The sequence below is a fragment of the Thunnus maccoyii genome, chromosome 4 (genome assembly GCF_910596095.1).
Source record: "Thunnus maccoyii chromosome 4, fThuMac1.1, whole genome shotgun sequence".
Taxonomy (NCBI): domain Eukaryota; kingdom Metazoa; phylum Chordata; class Actinopteri; order Scombriformes; family Scombridae; genus Thunnus; species Thunnus maccoyii.
The window spans coordinates 19,429,590-19,447,711 of record NC_056536.1 but is presented as its reverse complement, the minus strand read 5'-3'; the positions used below and the strand labels follow the sequence as shown (position 1 = coordinate 19,447,711).

The 18,122-nt window shown below is 41.3% G+C and overlaps 3 protein-coding genes across 7 annotated transcripts in view; 2 read left to right on the top strand and 1 right to left on the bottom strand.

The window, feature by feature from the left end:
* Window positions 1–675: 675 nt before the first annotated feature.
* LOC121895519 (transmembrane prolyl 4-hydroxylase-like) lies at window positions 676–15,265 on the bottom strand. Of its 2 annotated transcripts, none has more exons than XM_042408731.1 (10): window positions 15,180–15,265; window positions 11,686–12,049; window positions 11,159–11,240; window positions 5,833–6,029; window positions 5,626–5,716; window positions 4,216–4,378; window positions 3,925–4,110; window positions 3,439–3,529; window positions 3,105–3,228; window positions 676–1,919 (listed from the first exon to the last, which is right to left on the bottom strand). In XM_042408731.1, exons 2-10 carry the CDS (start codon window positions 12,043–12,045, stop codon window positions 1,705–1,707), a joined length of 1,509 nt encoding a protein of 502 aa, XP_042264665.1. In that variant the 5' UTR covers window positions 12,046–12,049; window positions 15,180–15,265; the 3' UTR covers window positions 676–1,704. The 2 variants fall into 2 exon arrangements, with proteins under 2 accessions (XP_042264665.1, XP_042264664.1); XM_042408730.1 differs by lacking the exon at window positions 15,180–15,265 and adding an exon at window positions 15,026–15,109.
* LOC121895522 (secreted frizzled-related protein 5) lies at window positions 8,665–11,147 on the top strand. Its single transcript, XM_042408736.1, has 4 exons — window positions 8,665–9,339; window positions 9,940–10,115; window positions 10,198–10,284; window positions 10,427–11,147. The coding sequence occupies exons 1-4, from the start codon at window positions 8,768–8,770 to the stop codon at window positions 10,744–10,746; spliced, it is 1,155 nt and encodes a 384-aa protein (XP_042264670.1). The 5' UTR covers window positions 8,665–8,767; the 3' UTR covers window positions 10,747–11,147.
* Window positions 12,025–18,122, top strand: part of LOC121895520 (cyclin-dependent kinase 17-like) — a 41,666-nt gene continuing 35,568 nt past the window's right edge. For 2 of the 4 annotated variants that reach the window (XM_042408732.1, XM_042408735.1), the window contains exon 1: window positions 15,658–15,708. In XM_042408732.1, coding sequence (XP_042264666.1) covers window positions 15,707–15,708 — 2 coding nt within the window. In that variant the 5' untranslated portion in view covers window positions 15,658–15,706. Of the gene's footprint in view, window positions 12,105–15,294; window positions 15,374–15,657; window positions 15,709–18,122 lie in introns of those variants that run through there. The other 2 variants (XM_042408734.1, XM_042408733.1) reach the window with 2 other exon arrangements.

Here is an 18,122-nt window from a genome sequence, read left to right as displayed (position 1 = left end):
CTATTTTGAGGTACGTGTACTTTACTTGGCTGTTTCCATGTTATGATACTACTTCACTACTTTTCAGTGGAATATATTGTACTGTTTTACTCCACGACATTTATCTGACAGCTGTATTTACTTTACAATATAATATTTTACATACAGTGTGTATCAGCAGCTTCTGAAATGCATTTATTTTCAACAAATTAACCCAAATTTATGTAAAATACCAGATTCAACATTAAAATGCTGCTTACACGTTGATGTTCAGTAATAATAATCCATTGGTGTAATATATAATAGCATTTTCAATGCTGAACTTTTACTACTTTAAATGGTGGCATTGTTACTTCTACTTGAGTAAATAACTGGATACTGATAAAAACTTAAAAGAGGATGTTTGTGTCTGCATTGGGGTCCTTGACAGAAACATGTGATTGTGAGGTTAGAGTGACCTGAATGTGCAGTCCAGAATGTGCAGATGCCATTACAAATACGTCTGTTACATATGTGGGCTGGCATATTAGTGGCTCATTCATGGCAACTGGTGCAGACAGGATGCTGGTGCAGCTGTTGTAATTAATGCCGCAATAACGGCCTTTTAGACCCCTCACTATAATTGACATTGGGCGACATCTAGTGGACATCGTCTATATCAACAGATTCACACAAATTATCGCACTGACACCACCATTAGTAAAACATTGCTTTATAGAATTCATAACATAAAACAAATACAATAAAATACAGTGACAGATTCAGTGCAACATCAAGCTGTAATAAATATGCATTCCATTAACTTAAATCATCAAGAGGTGGCAATAAATAACACTCAAATAAATACTCTGACAATTAAATATTTTTGGGTTGCGAAGAAGGGAAAAAGTTTCAATATTAAATACCGAAGCTTGAAGTTACACCTGAAGGACTGGCCTCTCACAGCCAGTATGACAATAAATCATTTTGTCCAGTCTAGAAAGAGTCCTGCATTTGCAGTAGGCGTGGCAAACCATTATTAAATATAATATATCATGATAAAAGCTCATTAACCCCGGAAATAAAACAGAAGAACAGAACAGACATAGATGATCTCACAAAAAATGTCCCTTAGGAACACATTTACAGATGAGTATGGTGATATGGCTCATAACAGAAGGCTTAAATTCTATAACAATAAATAACACTGACCTGCAACAGGGGCAGATGCTTAGTAAATCTACATGGAAGGCAGATAAGTTTATCTCTTTAGATGTGACTACATCCAACTCACATCATGGAATTCATGTATCTCTTGTTATCCTGTTTTGTTTAAGGCGGGATTTCATAGAAAATTGCATTCACTCTGTTAAATGTATTTGTTATTTATGTATTATAAATTAATTGTAAGGAAACCAGTATTTAAGTATTATAAATTAATTATGGGGAAACCAGTGCATCTGCCCACCACAACTCAGTATGAAAATTCACCTAACTTTCCTAATGATATTGACGTTTGTATTGAATAAATGTGAATATTCAGGCAGTGGCTTGAGAGAAATATAATGCAAGAAAGATTTACTGAAAGGAGAGGATATCTGGGACTCTATTTTGTGCAAATTTTTCATTTCAACTACAGCATTTGACATTGTGGAAAGGTCTGCCCAGCCTCACTGGCTTCATAGATGCGAGACTGACTCAGTTTTAAAATGATGGTTGCTTTATCTTGTCAATAAAAGGGCCTGGCTATAGATCCTGGTGGAGGTCACTGTGCGAGAGAGGTTGGTAATGCTCCTCCATGCCCGACTTAGCTCGATGCCTTTGATCAACTAGTCTCTGGTAGCGGGCCTGCTGCTGGTGGTCTGGGTCCACATTTACCCAGCTGTTGGCCACCCACTTCACCCCGCGCTTGACTGGGCAATCTCCGTGCAGGGAATACTCATCAAGCTCACCCATCCAACCTGGGAAGGACAGCGGGGAAGATGAACAGCCATTAAAATAAGACAAGGATGGATGAGTGTAGTAGCTTTTGAACACACAATGGTATCAGACAGGAGTCAGCTGAATATGACTAACAAATTCAGATAGAAGTTTTATTTTTTGGCAGAGTAATAAGGAAAAAATTCTTTTGTGCAAACCCAAAGTTTCTGTCTTTGTTAAGATTAATCTGAAACGTCATCATTGTGCTGGCGAGTGAGATATTAGCACTGTTGTGATGGATCATATGGCTGGAAGTCACCACAGTTCCAATATCTCATGGTGTAGCTCTGATCGTCGTATGTTTTGCTTTATTAGGTAGTTAATTATGCTAGATTTTGACTGTTGAATTGGGTATCCCTGGACTAGTGAAGTCAATGTATTTTAAAGCTGATCAGCCCTTCCTGAATTTAATTAATAATTTCAATCCAAGAAGTTATGATAGTCACAACATATTGAATGAGATGAGTTACAGAAAAAAGTGTGGAGAGTCAGAGAAAATGCGAATGGAGAGGACGTAAAAAATGTAAAAGGGGAGTTCAGCGCAGAGTTAAATTCAAAAACAAAAACTTCCACTAGAAAAGCAAAGGGAAGAGGAAAAAATCCAAGGCACTCTGCGTCTTGAAAATATTAAAAAGCCATTAACATTACATGGCTGACACCAACACATGTTTTTCGTCTGAAAGCCTTTGTTCAGTGAGTGTACTTTGTTTATAAAGCAAAGATGTACTTTAGTTCTTTCCTTCTTTTGATTTTTGACTTGACTGCTGAAATATTTGTTCCCCCAAAGCTCTCGGCCCATCACCTACCTATTAGCTAAAACTGTCAAACTGGCTTTTCCCTCCCAGATTCTGGAAGTAATCCTAGCAAATCCTTTCCCTCAAGTAATTTTCTCCCCAAATTTACACAGTTTATATGGGTGACGCATTTTGAGATCAAAACAGATAATATAATTCTATTTTTTCTTCTCTATAAAGTGACAATCCACAGAGATGTTGCAATTAAAAAAGTGCACTTGCACGCTTGGTTCTCCTTTGAGTCATGGGACATTCCCATATAAGATGTTTGAAGTAAATTGCTTCCTACAATTGAATGACCCAAATCAACACAGTGCAAAGCTCACTGGGTATGTGTTTTTAAATTATATAGCTCAAGCCTTCTATTCTTACCTCTACCATCAGAGAGATGATTGTACCAGAGTAGAGCTGTCCCAGCAGTAGGTTTTAGTCTCAGGTTCCCTCTACCGCATGTCTCCTGGGTGTCTGTCAAATCAACTCCATCCTGAACCAGAGCCTAGAATAAACACAACTGTAAACAGCTTGTGTCTAATCATTTGTTTTGGCACACTGTGGTCACTTAGGTATCAGATTCCTTGTCATGGGTCAGCACTGTCTGCGTGTTATCGGCAGCATTCAGGTCATGTACAGTTGTCATCATTTCACAGTAGCAAAAAGGAAAGAGGCTTTGCTGGTTTATGATGGTGGGTTGTGGGAGCACACTCACCTGCTCATCGTAGGTACGATTGTCTGCCACAGGAAAGGTGGTCTCACCACCTTCCTCTACAGAGCTGAGGTAGAATAACACAGTAAGATACCTGGGATAAAACAAAAAAAGATAACTGTGAAAAAAAGACGACCAACACTTTGAATAACTATCTGAAGGCAATGACAGTAGTTTGGCAGTAAGATCGGATTTTGAAAGTAATCCTTTTGGAAAACAGACAGGAAACAAAGAAATGAGTGCCTAACAGATAATAAAGTTTAATCTGTGTGTTTATAAACCAAAACAATTATCCAACGAAATCCAATCCAGCCAAAATCTGAGTAAATCTACAAATAAATGTCAACAGTGAAAAATTCATGTAATTTTGAGATCATTAAGGTTGTCTCTGTCCTGTCTGTGAAATTACACCACAACTATACTATCAAAAAAAGCAAAAATTCCACACTAGCCGAACATAAACTGAATAGAAAATGCATTCATACACACCTGCACGAGACTTCTGTAAGAGCAGATGTGTTTCCCGCCAGTCGTGTGTGTGCGCAGGTAGTCTCTGAATGGGAAGGGCTGCTGTCATAGTGGGCATTACCAAAGTCTCCATGCTCATAGCGAATCACCTGCAGTGGCTCACTCACATCCACCAATGCAGAAGGCAGACGTGTCAGACTGGTAACTCTGAGTTAAAAGACATTAGAGAGAGCAGAATAGAAGTGTGTCAACAATTATGAGTAAATGGGCTACTAAGAGTATGGCAAAGTGTATGCATGGGGTAGTTGTTACCTGTTCCTGAGTGTGTGCAACACATGGTGGGATCCCAAGCCTTGATAAAGCCATGTATGTTTATTTCTCTGTTTGAACTGAGTCTGGAGCTTCCCATTTCGTTCTTGTCCTGGGCGTTGGGACACATCATAAACACGCCTAAACTCCTCCAAGTTCAGCATCCCTGTCAGGCAAACACACACACACACAGACAGACAGACAGACAGACACACACACACACAATCCTTCAGTGGACTATTTCCTTACATTTATATTGACGGCACACAACTATAAAAAACCTTATTGAAATCCGACCTCATTATTTATATACATATACATATATATACATACATATATATATACATATATATACATATACATATACATACATACATATACACACACACACACACACACATATATATATATATATATATATATATATATGTGTGTGTGTATAATTGGAGCCCTCTGAAATAATCAAACCACCTATACACTCTCATGATTCTAGTTAAATTTAATTTACTTTTGAATTCTTGGACAATTTATTGAACAGTAGGTTATAACTGCTCCCATCTCTCCTCCATTCCCTCCCGCTTTGTCCAACCGTATGATGTTCTCAGCTAAATGAATGTCTGGCCCCAGTCACTTCCCCAGGGAGACCGCGCCCCAGCCGCAACAATAGCTCTGGGGTGCCAGAGAAGAGGTGGCAGGGGTGGGGGGGGTGGTGGTTAACGAAAGAGTGTGGAGGAGGGAGAGGGGTACAGGGGATCCGGGGGAAAAATAAGAAAAGGGGTTGGAGAATAATCAGTTTTTAATGAGATAGGATGAGGCATATCCGGAATGGGACGTGTACAACGCCTGGCACAATGGCATCAGGTCAAAATGGTGTCACCCCTCTTCCGGCCTTGCCACTCACAAAGACTCGCACGCAATCACAGCCACCCGTCAGCCACTTACTCTTTACCACTGCAGAAACACTCACATACACAACAGAAGGAGGTCCAGAAGATTTATTATTTACTTTTGAATCTGACATGCTCATCTTGAACCAAAAAATGTTAAGGAACAATGAAACTGAACAAAAAGGCCTAAAAAATTCTCTTTTGGATGCACAAACTAGCTATCAAGAATGAATAATAGTAGCAGCAGTCTCTGTATCTGGACTGGGTCTTTGCTTTTCCTGTGTTTTCAAATGTGTGTTTCAAAGAGGCCAAAATTTGAATTCAGAAAATGTCTTTTAAATTGAGAAAGTTACATTTCAAGTAATGTTTAAAAGGTGAACTGAAGAACATAATCCATTTCAAATCACATTCAGTTTCAAAATTAATTCAACTTCATTTGCCCCCAAACTTAACTGATGCGGTTTTCTAACCAAATCTATCACAGCAGTGTACTGACATACACTTGCACATACACAGGAGCACGAACCTGTTGGGCAGGCTTCCAGACCAGTGAGTATCTGCCGTAAGTTGTCTGGGCTCAACCAAGTCCCATCTCGAGAGCGCGAGTGACTCACAATCTGGAGGGGAGACCGGAATATTTTCAAATTTTCATGACTTCTCATGATTTTTCTAGAAATAAATTTTCTTCAACAGCTATGTGACATATGACTACAAGATGTTTTTCTCTTGTTACCTCCTGTTTCTGCAGCATCCCGTCCTGGTTTAGGTCCAACAGACTGAAGACCTCCTCTGTGCTGAGAGAAAGTAGTGGCTGGTTTGAGTCCTCTTGTCCCTGGCTGGGTGCTGTCATCTGGCTCCCCATCAGACCCTTGAGCTGAGCCAGCTGCACCACCACACGGCACTCCTCCTCTGACAGGAAGCCAGGGATCTCTGACAGGAATAGGAAAAACACAACAGTGGCGAATGTTAGGAACCATTGCACAAATTTTGCTTTTCCATTACAAATTATATGGAGTCTGTGGGAAACAAAAAATCTTCGTCGCTGATTTTTTAAAGCACACTATGAGACTTTGCCAAACACACAATTATGGAAATGAAAGGTCCATATTACCATAATACCCGCCAGCCCTCAGTGTACCCAAGATTAGAGTGAGGATCAAGGATATACAATCTATCAAAGAGATTGGCTTGGAGATTATGCAACGCTAGTCAAAAACATTCAAAGTGTGGTTGAGATTCTGGGTTTGTTCATAGGTTAACTGTTGTGCATAACGACTCACACATTCACACGCGAAGATTACACATGATGATTAGGAAAGAATGATGGCCACATACTTATAAAAAGTGGATAAACTGAAACAGTTTATTTTCAATTGCAGATTGACAACAGTGACAAAGTTACTGAAGATCACTTGAAATTCATTAAAATATTTTCATGTTTGACTACCTCTGCACACACGCACATCAAAGAGAACTTCATTATACACCTGAGATGGTGAGAGAGTGATTGACCTTTAAGTAGATTAGAGGATCTCTGTTAACAGTGCTGGCTTGATCTGTCAGACTACTAAAAGGATTATTTTTAGATTGCCTAACACAACCTTTCAGGTTGAAAGGGGAATTCTGAGATAGTTTGATCAGTGTATGCTAATAATACTGATACCAAGCAAATGGTTTTCAGCACCTCACACTTCATGTGTGTTCAAAAAAAAATCATGCAGATGCTTAATTACTTTACCCTTTGTAATTACCCAGACCATGGGAATAGAGAGTTAAATACACTGTCTTTTCATCAGATTACAGTGAAATGTGGCAAAACCACTTAACATTAGAGTTACTACACATTACTTGGTGCTAATTATCGTTACCTCTCTTTCTTCCATGTTTTATTAGGTGTTTAAACACAGGAACTCTTTAGGGACAGTATATATAGACTGTCTATATAATGAGTACACAGTATTTCCCTCTGTCACTCCCCAGTGAGACATTTGTGGTATAGCCTGTCCCACTGGGAGGTTTAATGAGTGACAACAGTGGACTTCTGCTAGAGGGGGGTGAAAACAGTGCACTCTTATGGGAGTCAGTAATTGCTAATATCAATTAGCACAGAGTAGTGGTATTCTCATTTACACCTATCATACTTATTAGTAATTCTGTTCTGAGCCAAGCAGCATCAAACAGTCACCGCCATTTTCTTCATTTTTGAACCATTTCTCTCTGTGGGTCCACAGAAAAATTACTACCTGGATTACCTAGAAAATTAGTTACTAGTATTCTATCAGTTAGATTTATCTAATTTACTAAGATCTGTGTGAAGGCACAAAGTACTGTTTCACGGTTCCCTGCTGCCCCCCTCCAGATATCCATCCATGTCTGTCAGTCATTTCCCCTCCTAATAAAAGGCTTCCGGCAGGTTGGCTGCCTGTACAGTAGAGGCCTTGTTTGTCACCCGTGTCTTTTACACTGTACCCACTTGGTTAATCCCTATTGTCCAGTCAAGCCTCATTAATCTGGATAACTGATATGAATGAAGGGGGACTGAACCTTCCTCTTCTCCCTCCCACCACTGTCTCTCTGTCCCCCCCGGAAAGGAAGTGACCTGCTTGTCTGAACAGGAATCAGGCCATGGCTACACAGCAGGACAACACCAATTTTGTTTGTGTCCTAAGCACACGTTCACACACACACACGCACACACACAAATGCACATGCAAGGTTCACTAGAGCTGCAACTAACGATAATTTTCAGGATTGATTAATCTGATGATTATTTTCTCGATAGATTACAATACATCAGAAAACAGCAAAAAGTTCCCTTCACCATGTCCCTGAACCCAAGACGATATCATCAAATGTCTTGTTTTGATTGACCAACAATCCAAACCACAAAAAAATTCAGTTTACTGAAATGTAGGAAAATGAAAAGAAGTAAAGCCTCACATTGGAGAAGCTACAGCCAGTTAATTTTTGGCATTTTTCAGCAAAAAATTCCGTAAATGATAAATCAGTTATCGTTGCCTATTAATTTTATGTCGATCAACTAATCCAGTAGTCATCACAGCATGCAGATCCCAAATATTATTTTGAGAGAGACTTCATGCTGACTGAGGGGTTAGGGTTCTGCGATGACCTCAGCCTGTGGGTAGCTTAATTGTCTCCTTACTGTTACGGGCAGCTTCAGTCTCTCATGAGCAATAACATAAAAAATGAAATCTTTCCCTCTTAGCAACAGGAATGGATAAAAAAACTGAGTGCAAAAAGCAAAGAGGTCAGGGCGGGACACAGTACTTAAGTGTGGGTTGGAATAAAATGTGGGATGGAGGAGTTTCACTACATGAGGGCCAGTCAAGCTGTGGGAATGGAAAGGGCAGAGAGCCCAAACTATCCAAATTCCAAATCATCCACCTTACTAATCTTGAGCTCTGTCGAACATACTTAAATCTACTCAGAAATGCCAGAGGATCCGCATCTCCAATAACACTTTAATATGTACCCCACCCCTTCTCCCTCCTGTTCTCTACACCTCCCCTTACCCCTTCCTATGCAAATGTAATCACCACCCACTATAAATACACCTATTCTGCCTTCACGCACTGTCACAAAGGGATCTTCGTTCACTCAAGAGACACACTTCAGGATTTTTCCTCCTTTTCAACCTCTGTCCCAGGATGATTGCAGCGCTCTGTCCTAATTTTATCTCCAGAAAGTCTTCCCATTCAGCCTGCCTACTATTTCTCCTTCTGCTTGCTGGGCCGAGCAGCACATTAGCGCTTGGTGGTGGAGGTAGAGTAAAGGCAGGGCAGGAGGGACGACCAAGGGCTGAGGGTAGGTTTAGATCTGGAGTAAAGGACAAAGGTGGGGACAGGGCAAGTATTGAGGGCAAAACTGAAACTGGGTTTGGAGATACTCGCGTTTCTAAACAAGAAGCTGCAATGCGAGAGGATGGTGAGGTGTGGGGGGAGCCTGGTGTTACTACTGGCTTAAGGCCCATGTTCTCTATGGGTGAGGGTGGACTATGGGAGCCCCGCAGTTCCTCTCGCTGTGTCCCCATCCCATCAGGCATGGCCCTGTGCCAAAACATTGGCTATGACACCATGAGGATGCCCAACCTGCTGGGCCACGAGTCTCCAGCTGAGGCCGTACAACAGAGTGCCAGCTGGTTGCCGCTACTTGCCCGAGAGTGCCACCCTGATGCCCGCATCTTCCTCTGCTCTCTTTTTGCACCCATCTGCCTTGACAGGTAAGTTTAAACAAATATTATTTTTTCCTGTTAGTATACATTGTCAAGTTTGTCAACTATTTGTAGGATTTCAAATTTTCATTGGACGGTATCAATTAAGTGTTCAGTCAGAGTATAGTAGTAGTAGTAGTAGTGTAGCAGCCAGGGTACAAGTGTAAAACTGCCCTTACAATGGGTTGGGGATAACCAGTAATGCACTAACATACTAACTAAATCAATAAAAGATTAAATCGAACAAGTTTTTACATAAAAAAGTAGGTGAAACTAAAAGCAGTGTTGTTATGATGTGTTTATCAAGATGAATGAAAGAATAACTTAGATACTAGATTAATGACAAAGTCACATAGGAGCAGGGTCATCAAGGAATAAGGCCCTTTGGAGATCTATGCAAATTGGTGCTAGTCTCTGAAGAAAGGCCCTGGTTTCACACCGAAACCAAGCCATCAGAGCACTATGGTCTCCTTTTTGTCACATTAGCACCTCTCAGTTGTGAAAAACAAGCAATCCTGTGTTGTTTTTTCCCCATCATTACACTATTGATTCAAATCCTTTCATCTATTCAGCTCTGCCAATGTTTCCTCTCCATCTCTTCTATGTCAGGTTTATATCGCCTTGCAGGAGTTTGTGCGAATCTGTACGAGACAGCTGTGCACCAATCATGAGTTGTTATGGCTACCCCTGGCCAGAAATTCTACGCTGTGACCAGTATCCTGCAGATCATCTCATGTGTATCTCTTCCATTACCAACAGCACTGGTCAAACAGGGGGGCGTAGAGGTAAGAAATTGACTACATAGACACATATTCTTAAGTTGACTTCATTGAACAAACTATTCAATTAGTGGTTTGACTATTTCAGCGCCTCAGGCAAGCTGTCGGGATTGTGAGCTGGAGGAGGCCTCCTCTTCAAAAGATACACTAGATACCTTTTGTAGGAGTGATTTTGGTGAGTATCTTTATTCTTATATATAAAATATATGTTTTATAAGTTCTTAATTCATTCTGGACGACAATTAATAGACAAGAGCAGTGTCCTCCTTATGAAAGTGATGAAAATCATGCTTTGTGTTTATCTGCTGTCTTCCCAGTTGTGAAACTGCGTCTGACACGGCTCAAGTACAGTCCAGTAAGCCTGTCTCAGTTCTCACTGGCTGCCAAATTGGATGTTTTGAAGCATGGACCCTTGTTGGGTGGACAGATACGCTCCCGCATTGAGCTGTGGCTGGAGAGAGATGCCACCTGTGTAAGGAACATGACACGACAACATCCACGAGGCGGCACCTTCCTAGTGACAGGCACAGTGCAGGGGGAACGCCTGGTTGTTAATAAGGCTTATGCCTGGCAGAGGCAAGACAAGAACCTGATGGCAGCTGCACGCAAATGGAAACATCACCGATGTAGGACCTAGGATTATGTGCAATATTAGAGAAAGAACAGCAATGTGTACCAAGTATTAAACAGCTAGGCTATAGTTAGGGAAAGCATAGGCATAGCTTTTAGAATTTGAACGCATGGCTAAAACTGTAAATTACAATTGCTCAAGTTTTTTTTAAATCATGTTCAAACCTCTGTGGTTATGGAAGAGATAATATGCAGTCAGCTGGTCACAAAGGAGCTCAGAACAGTACAAACACTGTGTCGGTACAGTGGTGGTCATAGAAATAAAAGATGTTTGATGGAAAATGTACATATCTGTGAATTTTAAGTAAATATTGCTGGTCTATATTTGTATGGCTTTGAGAAAAAATTAAATTTTGTGTTCTAAATCTTGATGAAATGCCTTTTATTCATGAGTAGCGCATCATACCTATCATACTTACCAAAAAGCAGAGGCTTCAGGCTGAGCGTCTTCATTTCGTGTGTCCTGTCTGACACAAGAGAGAGGTGCTGAACGTGTCCCACCTGCAGATGTAAAACAGACATTATCAACACACTCACAACATAGGGGGTCAAATGCATGGACTCTGGTATAGCAATCACATTAAACACTAAAGCATTAGAAATGTTTAATCAGTTTTAGTTTGAGCTGCCGCAATTAAATTTTAGCTAGGCAGCAAAATCACCAATTTAAATCCTTAACATTTCAGCAGCGATTTGGAGGAGTGGGGATTAATGGCTTTACAGCATGTAGTGAACGTGTGCAGTTATTAGTATTACTCCTGTTCCTGTAACTGTTTCTTTTACACTCTCCAAGCACTTTAAAAGCTTATTTGTCATTTTGATTTTGTGCAAAATATCAGTAACCACCATGTTACTTGTGTAATACGTTGCAATGTCTTCACCAATGATTACAATTTAAACCCAAATGATGCAAAGACATGTTCCATGTCACTGACATCATGCTTACCCTTATCCCCTCAATGCGAGGAAGACTGAAACTTTGACTGTAGTCCTCCTCATGGGGCTCTCCTGAAGGTGGGGCAGGATGGGTCAAAGGGCCTCCACCCTCGCTGACAGATGCTGAGGAGGCGCGGTCACCATTAACTAGTTCCCCGGGGCCGTTGTTATAGTGCACGTACAGCAGCAGGGCGATAACATTCAGGATGTAGACATGGAAGAAGACCATGACCACAACAAAGTAAGCCCGAGAGCAGACATTACTTCTCTGGATGGGCAGTCGAGTCGAGCGGAGTGGGGAGTTGAAGGGCGACGATGATGAATTGCCACTGTCGCTGGATTCTTCCTGCTGCATTAAATCTTCTTCCATTTTCCTACCAAACGACCACAAATCCACCGTGATGCAAAGCTGGCGGTGTTAATTTACTGGTAAGGTTACTGCCAATGTCTTATCACTTTACGTCTGCCTGATAACGGTAGCTGGATGCTTGACGTTAGCAAACCTAGCTATGAGGCAAACCCTGCTGGAAATCTCTGACTGTTTCGATAAAAATCGACGCTGTCGTCTCTGATTGTACCCAAAGAAACAGGGTAGTTCCTAGCCAAAAAGCAGGTGTGCCAACAGTCGTTTTCTTTGATAAATAAATGTGTCATCATTAACTGAAGTCCCTTAATCCCTTGCTAGCTAACTGGCTGATGCGCTGCCCCTGACAACCTGCCTAACAACAAGACAGACAAGCTAACGAAAGCGGTGCAGCTCCGTTTCAGGTCCTACAGTCAACCGTTAGCGGCCTCTAACGGCCAACGCCAAAGCGTCTTCCCAGGATGGCGAAGTTATGGCCCGCCCTACTCTGCATCTGATTGGCTTACCCTGATATTCTTGCCCTAATCTTAACCAATCTCACTCCTCATGCCTAAACCTTACCAACGAAGGCAGCGAGCACTAGCCAATCAGAGGCAGAATAGGGCGGGTCATTACATCGCCATCCTAGGAAAAACAACAACAGGTGCAAGTACCCATGTCTTTCACTTAACCTAAGTAAAAGTATCAAAACGACAATGTAAATGTACTCCACTCTGAGTAAAGGTCTGCACTTTCACAGTCAAACTACTCCGTATTGTTGTTGTTAGGGATATCTGAATTTAAATAAGACCATTGAAGAGGGAAATTACTCTTTGGTGAAACAAACATGTAAAACTACTTTTTTGTGAGGGGTCACAAGCCAAAAAGGTTAGAAACCACTGTTTTAATATTATATGTCTTCTGTGTCTTGATTTAAAAAGCAACTACTACTTACTGGAGTAAAAAGTACGATACTTGCCGCTAAAATGCAGTGGAATAGAAGCAGCATAAAATACAAATATTCTAGTAAAGTACAAGCGCCTCAAAATTAAGTACAGTAAAAGTAAATATACTTTTCACCAATGTATTGCAGGCCTACAGGAGGGGTAGATCCATTTTTCATTATGAACATCTCTGGTGACCAAGACCAGGATTTTTGAAATAAACTGAGCCCAAACTTCAAAGAGGAAACAAAGAAAAAATTGTGATTAATTAAAAAAAAAATTTTTATTCAGTCATCATTATTTTATTTATTTGTTCAGCCACATTTTCTGTTCATTTTAAAATGATGTACCCTTTATGGTATTGCAGAGCCCTCATACTACCAGGATGTAATTCTGTGGAGAGATATATTTAAAGAAGTACTCCAGTGACTTTCAGTAAGGTTTGGGGAATTACAAGAGACAGATTAAAAAGGAATGGCGAAAATTGATGCAGCAGTTCGAGATATTCTGATTTTAGTCTCTAGTTTGGGTCAAGATACCAAAACACTGGATATATTTCCAATAATGTGGCTTGATAGTGTCTGTCATCAGACTGGCTGCCTATTATTAGAGAGGTACAGGCCTTTTTGTTGTTTTTGTTAAAGCAATCTAATACACCTACAACACAAACTGCAACACAAACAGTGATGGCGTTTAATCAACAACACCGTTCTGATACAGCAGTGGTAGGCAAATAGAGGCCCGTGGGCCAAATCTGGCCATCCAACAAAAACATTTGGTCCCTTTAGCTGAAGTTTTCCCTTTTATAGATTACATCAAATCTTTTACATGACTCTTCATAAATCTACAGTAGATAACAATTTTAACACGTGGCTCATGTAAATCCCATTGAATATGACCTGTTCACCTCTTATAAATTTACGAGATGAATAACACAGGTACACAACATAATCTGATCTATCTCACCAGAACAGATTTGTATCAGTAACAGTACTTTGCTTCAACCATAAATCAAGCAGGCCACTGTTTGTTGTGTGAGGATACGCTCTCAATTACACTTCTAGTCTCATGTATGTTCATGTTTATGTGTGTCATTTTTGCCAAATGAGAGTCAACTTAAGCTGCTGTAACTCTGTTTGCCCTTACTTATGTAAATTATAGCATCCGTTTTGACATCAATTTCGTTCTTGGATGATTTACAAAAAATAAACAAACAAAACATATGAAAAACATATTGGGCTGTGTTTTCTTGTGCCTGAAAAAACTAGCCTGTGTTGAACACAGGCCTACAAGCTTTTCACATTTTGTTGATTCATATATTGCACATGATGTTGCAATATTGTACATGTTTTCATAGTCAGAAATTCAGTGAATGAGTCTGGCTTATGAATGAAAACATGCTGCTGTTGTTTAATGGAACCACATGGTGGCGATGAAGACCAGTTAGACAAGCTCCTCATCGAACTGTGTTTGCTGTGTCATCTGTGATTCAGGATGGATCCGGGTGATCCCCTGATAAAGAGAAGCTAGTTTCTCTGTTATTTTATTCAAAGGACAGGAGCTTGTTATACTGTCTCTCATTACATATGCACAGTTACCATCCATATAGCCATCTACTCAAAACAACACATGTATCTAGCCTGTTTAAAACTGTAACTGGATGTAATCCAGGTGAGCCAACACATCTGCCTCTTGCCAGTAAAATCTGTGTGATGTGTGTATGATTTTAAACCACAAAAATCTATTTTAAGGAAGCATACAAAACTTGGCAACTAGTCTACTATAATTTCACTCATGTTGATGCAACTAAGCCGTTCTGTTGGATTTCCATAATTTTCATGCATTATTCACTAGGAATTTTCTGTGATGTGCATATTTAGATGGGAATGGGTCTTGGATAATGAAGGCTAATTTCCCCAATGACACTGCCCCTAAATTAATCTATCTGACCCCCCCTCAAACCCTTTTTTTTTTTTACACAGATAGAGGGGTGGGGGTGGGGGTTACAGAGAGTCTGATACACACACTCACACTCACACTCACACACATATGCACACACACACCCCTTGCGGTGTTTTCCGGGATCACGCCACTGCCTCCACTAGGGATCCACACAGTAGCAGCGATATGGCTGATCATCACGGGACGGGACGGTGCCGTTTATAAGCGAAAGTAAAGACAAAATAATGCGTTATCACAGGTCAACAATGCACTTACTCAGGCGACGGGACACTGCGACACACCTTCTGACACAGGGATAAGAATCATCCGGCGGGTAATAGGCTATCTGGTGTGTTTTTACGGCAAAGTAGTTGGAGGAACTTGTCGCAGTGGATTGATCCCAGCGTGCTGCTGCCTGGATTACCATACACAAGTGGAACAATAGTCTGCTGCAGCAGAAACACTATCAGGTCGGTGGCAGCGGTATTTGTTCAGTCTATCTTCACTCCACGTTTTGATCCTGTAATGACACTGTTGGGGCAACAAACGGCAACTATAAAGGTTGTCCTCTCACCTGACATTGCAGGTGGAGTTATTTTCCCACTCGTTAAAACAATTAAAACAATAGGCTGTTTGGTGGGGTTTTTTGGCACGGTTATAATGCGTAAGAGTGCGTCAGTGTGGAACTAACTTGGGTGCAGTTCAAATGTCCTTGTAAAAAATAAGAATCACAGTAGCAAAAAATTAAAGTGGCACCGCATCAGGTTAAAAAAAAGGGATACGATGTCGTAATATCCAGAGCAATGTAAGTGGAATATTACAATGGTTTGGGTGTCCTAACTCATGTAAATCTACATGGATGACGTCGGGACAGTTGATAGCAGTCCTATCTATGGAGTTCCTGTGTCGGCCGGGTGGCTGTGTAACTTTTCAGTGCCCTGCCTGACTCTCCTCCTCCCGGATACTTGCGTCAGGAAAACACGGGGAGAGAGGAACTGACCGAAAACATAAAAGGCCTGGAAGGTAGAGGAATCTCTGCCAGCCAGGCCCGACATGTACCGCCGCGTGTTCGGTATGTTGTCCCGTGATTGTCGTGCGGCTGCCCCGCTGCCCGCCTCGCTGCGCCCTGCCCGCAGTCATGTCCAGTTTCATGAGATATTGTCAAGATCGTCGCTCGTCCGCTAATCTTGACAGTACTGGTCCTGCGGGTCCTGCAGTGTTGTCGTTCACCTCGTGGATGTTCGCCGATGGCAAGCCGTATACTAACACCAGCATATGCTGAACAACTAATGCCTGTAGCAAAAAGGCATGTCACCCGGACACTTCATTTCCCAGCAGCGTGATGGGAGTATCGTTTAGCAGCTAAATTATTTAGGTGCATCTCAATGTGGGGTGTCCAGATTGATAGTCATGCGCATCCGTCAGTGCCTTTGCCCTTGCGATGCACCCCCGATTGAAAAATCTCTCTCATAATCCCAACGCCAACTCTGTAGACACTGGCTGTTATTACTATGTATATGTTATTGATGTGTTATTACTGTATATAGAGACAATTTGACTTTTCTTGTAAGGGCCTCTCTCAATGTTTAGCAGTCTTGCAGAAAACATCCTAACATTTGTATTCTTATTGTATATGTGTTCTTTTTTTGCCAAGAGGGGATTCCTGCATGGTCCTTAATTTCACACAGCCATAGTGTAATGTCCTGAAACCAGGAACTGTGCAGCTACATGTAATCCATCTCTTCTGGTTTCAATGTCACCCAGTTGTACACTATTCTATGGTCAAGTAGTGAAGTTTTTTGTCCACGAAAGGGCCTAAAAATCTATACAGGAGTGTCCTGGGCAGTATAATAATGTATAATACTAACAGATAATGAGGTTTCTGCTGGCCAGTTATTCAATATTATTGCGGATCAGTGCTCATAGTATTTTATCATTTTACTAAATTCTGTTTTCAAAGTTAATTATTCAAAGCAATTTACTTATGTGCATTAACGGGTGTGAAAAGTGTTGTCTGCTGTAAGAACAATTTCATGTTTTTGCGAACATTTGCCATATGGATTTTGGAAAAATATTATTGACATTGTTATATGGATTTCAGCCACGTTGCCTTGCCCTAAATGAAGTAATGGGAATCTTTCTGCACTTTGTGTGACCTCTTGTGAGCCAGATCTGCCAACAATCAGAGACACACTATTCCTCTTCCTCCTCTTGTGGCAGAAAATGGCATTTCAGATCTTTTTGCAATCTGTGATTAGTTTTGAGCCTTGTGCTTCCCCTCATTCATCCAACTTCTTTCCATAATTCCTTCTCTCCTAACTAACTCTGAAGATTTGGGTTAAGTGACGGAAGAGATGCTGAGGAGGAGCCATTAGGATTATGTGGAGAATGGACTGCTTTTTGAGTTATCTGTTGGTTTTGCGTGTGTTTATGTGTGGATGTGCGTAGGATTCTGTAGTTGGGCAGATTTGTGCATTACTCATGCATCCTCAGGCCGCTGCGCCAAGCAGTGTTCAGAGTGCCACTGAGTGCCCGTTCCTCTCTGCCACATTGTATGCGTGTGCATGCATGCGTATGATTCATGTGCCACCACATTGCAGAAGAATGCTTATTTGTTTGTGATATGAAGGAAATAAAGAGAGGGGGCAGGAGATATGACGATATCTGGCTGAAACTAAGTAGGATATTAGTCACATAAGCTGACACAAACGTCCCTTCTGTTCTGATATAATTCATTTTTTTGATGTGTTGGCCTATGAGTGTGTCAGATATGCAGCAAGCTAGTGTTTGTATATGGCATGTGGTTACTGCAGGCTCAGGTCCTCAGGTTCATTCACTCTTTGCCTCCTAAAGAGGCATCATTGGCAGAGGAATCCTAGAGCCAGGCTGGCAAGGATCGCTCTCTGCAGCACTGTGTGGCATCCCAAAGCACCAGAGGGCTAGAAGTTTTTATGGCTGACACAAGCATGTGTGTAAGAGTGTGTGTGTGTGTTTGTGTGTGTGTGTGTGTGCATATAGAGAGGAGAGATGTGAATTCTCAGCTTTTCGCTTCTCTCTGTCTGCTTTCTTGTTCTCCTCACCTCAGAGACAGAAACTGCGGTTCCAGTCTGGGCCTGTAACCTAGCAACCCAAATGGTGTGTGTCTTGAATAAATCAGACTGTGTTCCTCCTCTGTCCTCCTCAGGGGTGTGTCAGTTCACCTCACCTCCAAGCAACCAC

Bases quoted from the DNA above. Each gene is read 5' to 3' on its own strand.
- LOC121895522 (XM_042408736.1), top strand. From the start codon at position 8,768: ATGATTGCAGCGCTCTGTCCTAATTTTATCTCCAGAAAGTCTTCCCAT. The intron at 9,340-9,939 runs GTAAGTTTAAAC...CTTCTATGTCAG, and splicing joins GCACCCATCTGCCTTGACAG to GTTTATATCGCCTTGCAGGA. The intron at 10,116-10,197 runs GTAAGAAATTGA...TGACTATTTCAG, and splicing joins TCAAACAGGGGGGCGTAGAG to CGCCTCAGGCAAGCTGTCGG.
- LOC121895519 (XM_042408731.1), bottom strand. From the start codon at position 12,045: ATGGAAGAAGATTTAATGCAGCAGGAAGAATCCAGCGACAGTGGCAAT. The intron at 6,030-11,158 runs GTAAGTATGATA...TATTCCTGTCAG, and splicing joins CCTGAAGCCTCTGCTTTTTG to AGATCCCTGGCTTCCTGTCA. The intron at 4,379-5,625 runs GTTCGTGCTCCT...TTTGCCTGACAG, and splicing joins TCTGGAAGCCTGCCCAACAG to GGATGCTGAACTTGGAGGAG.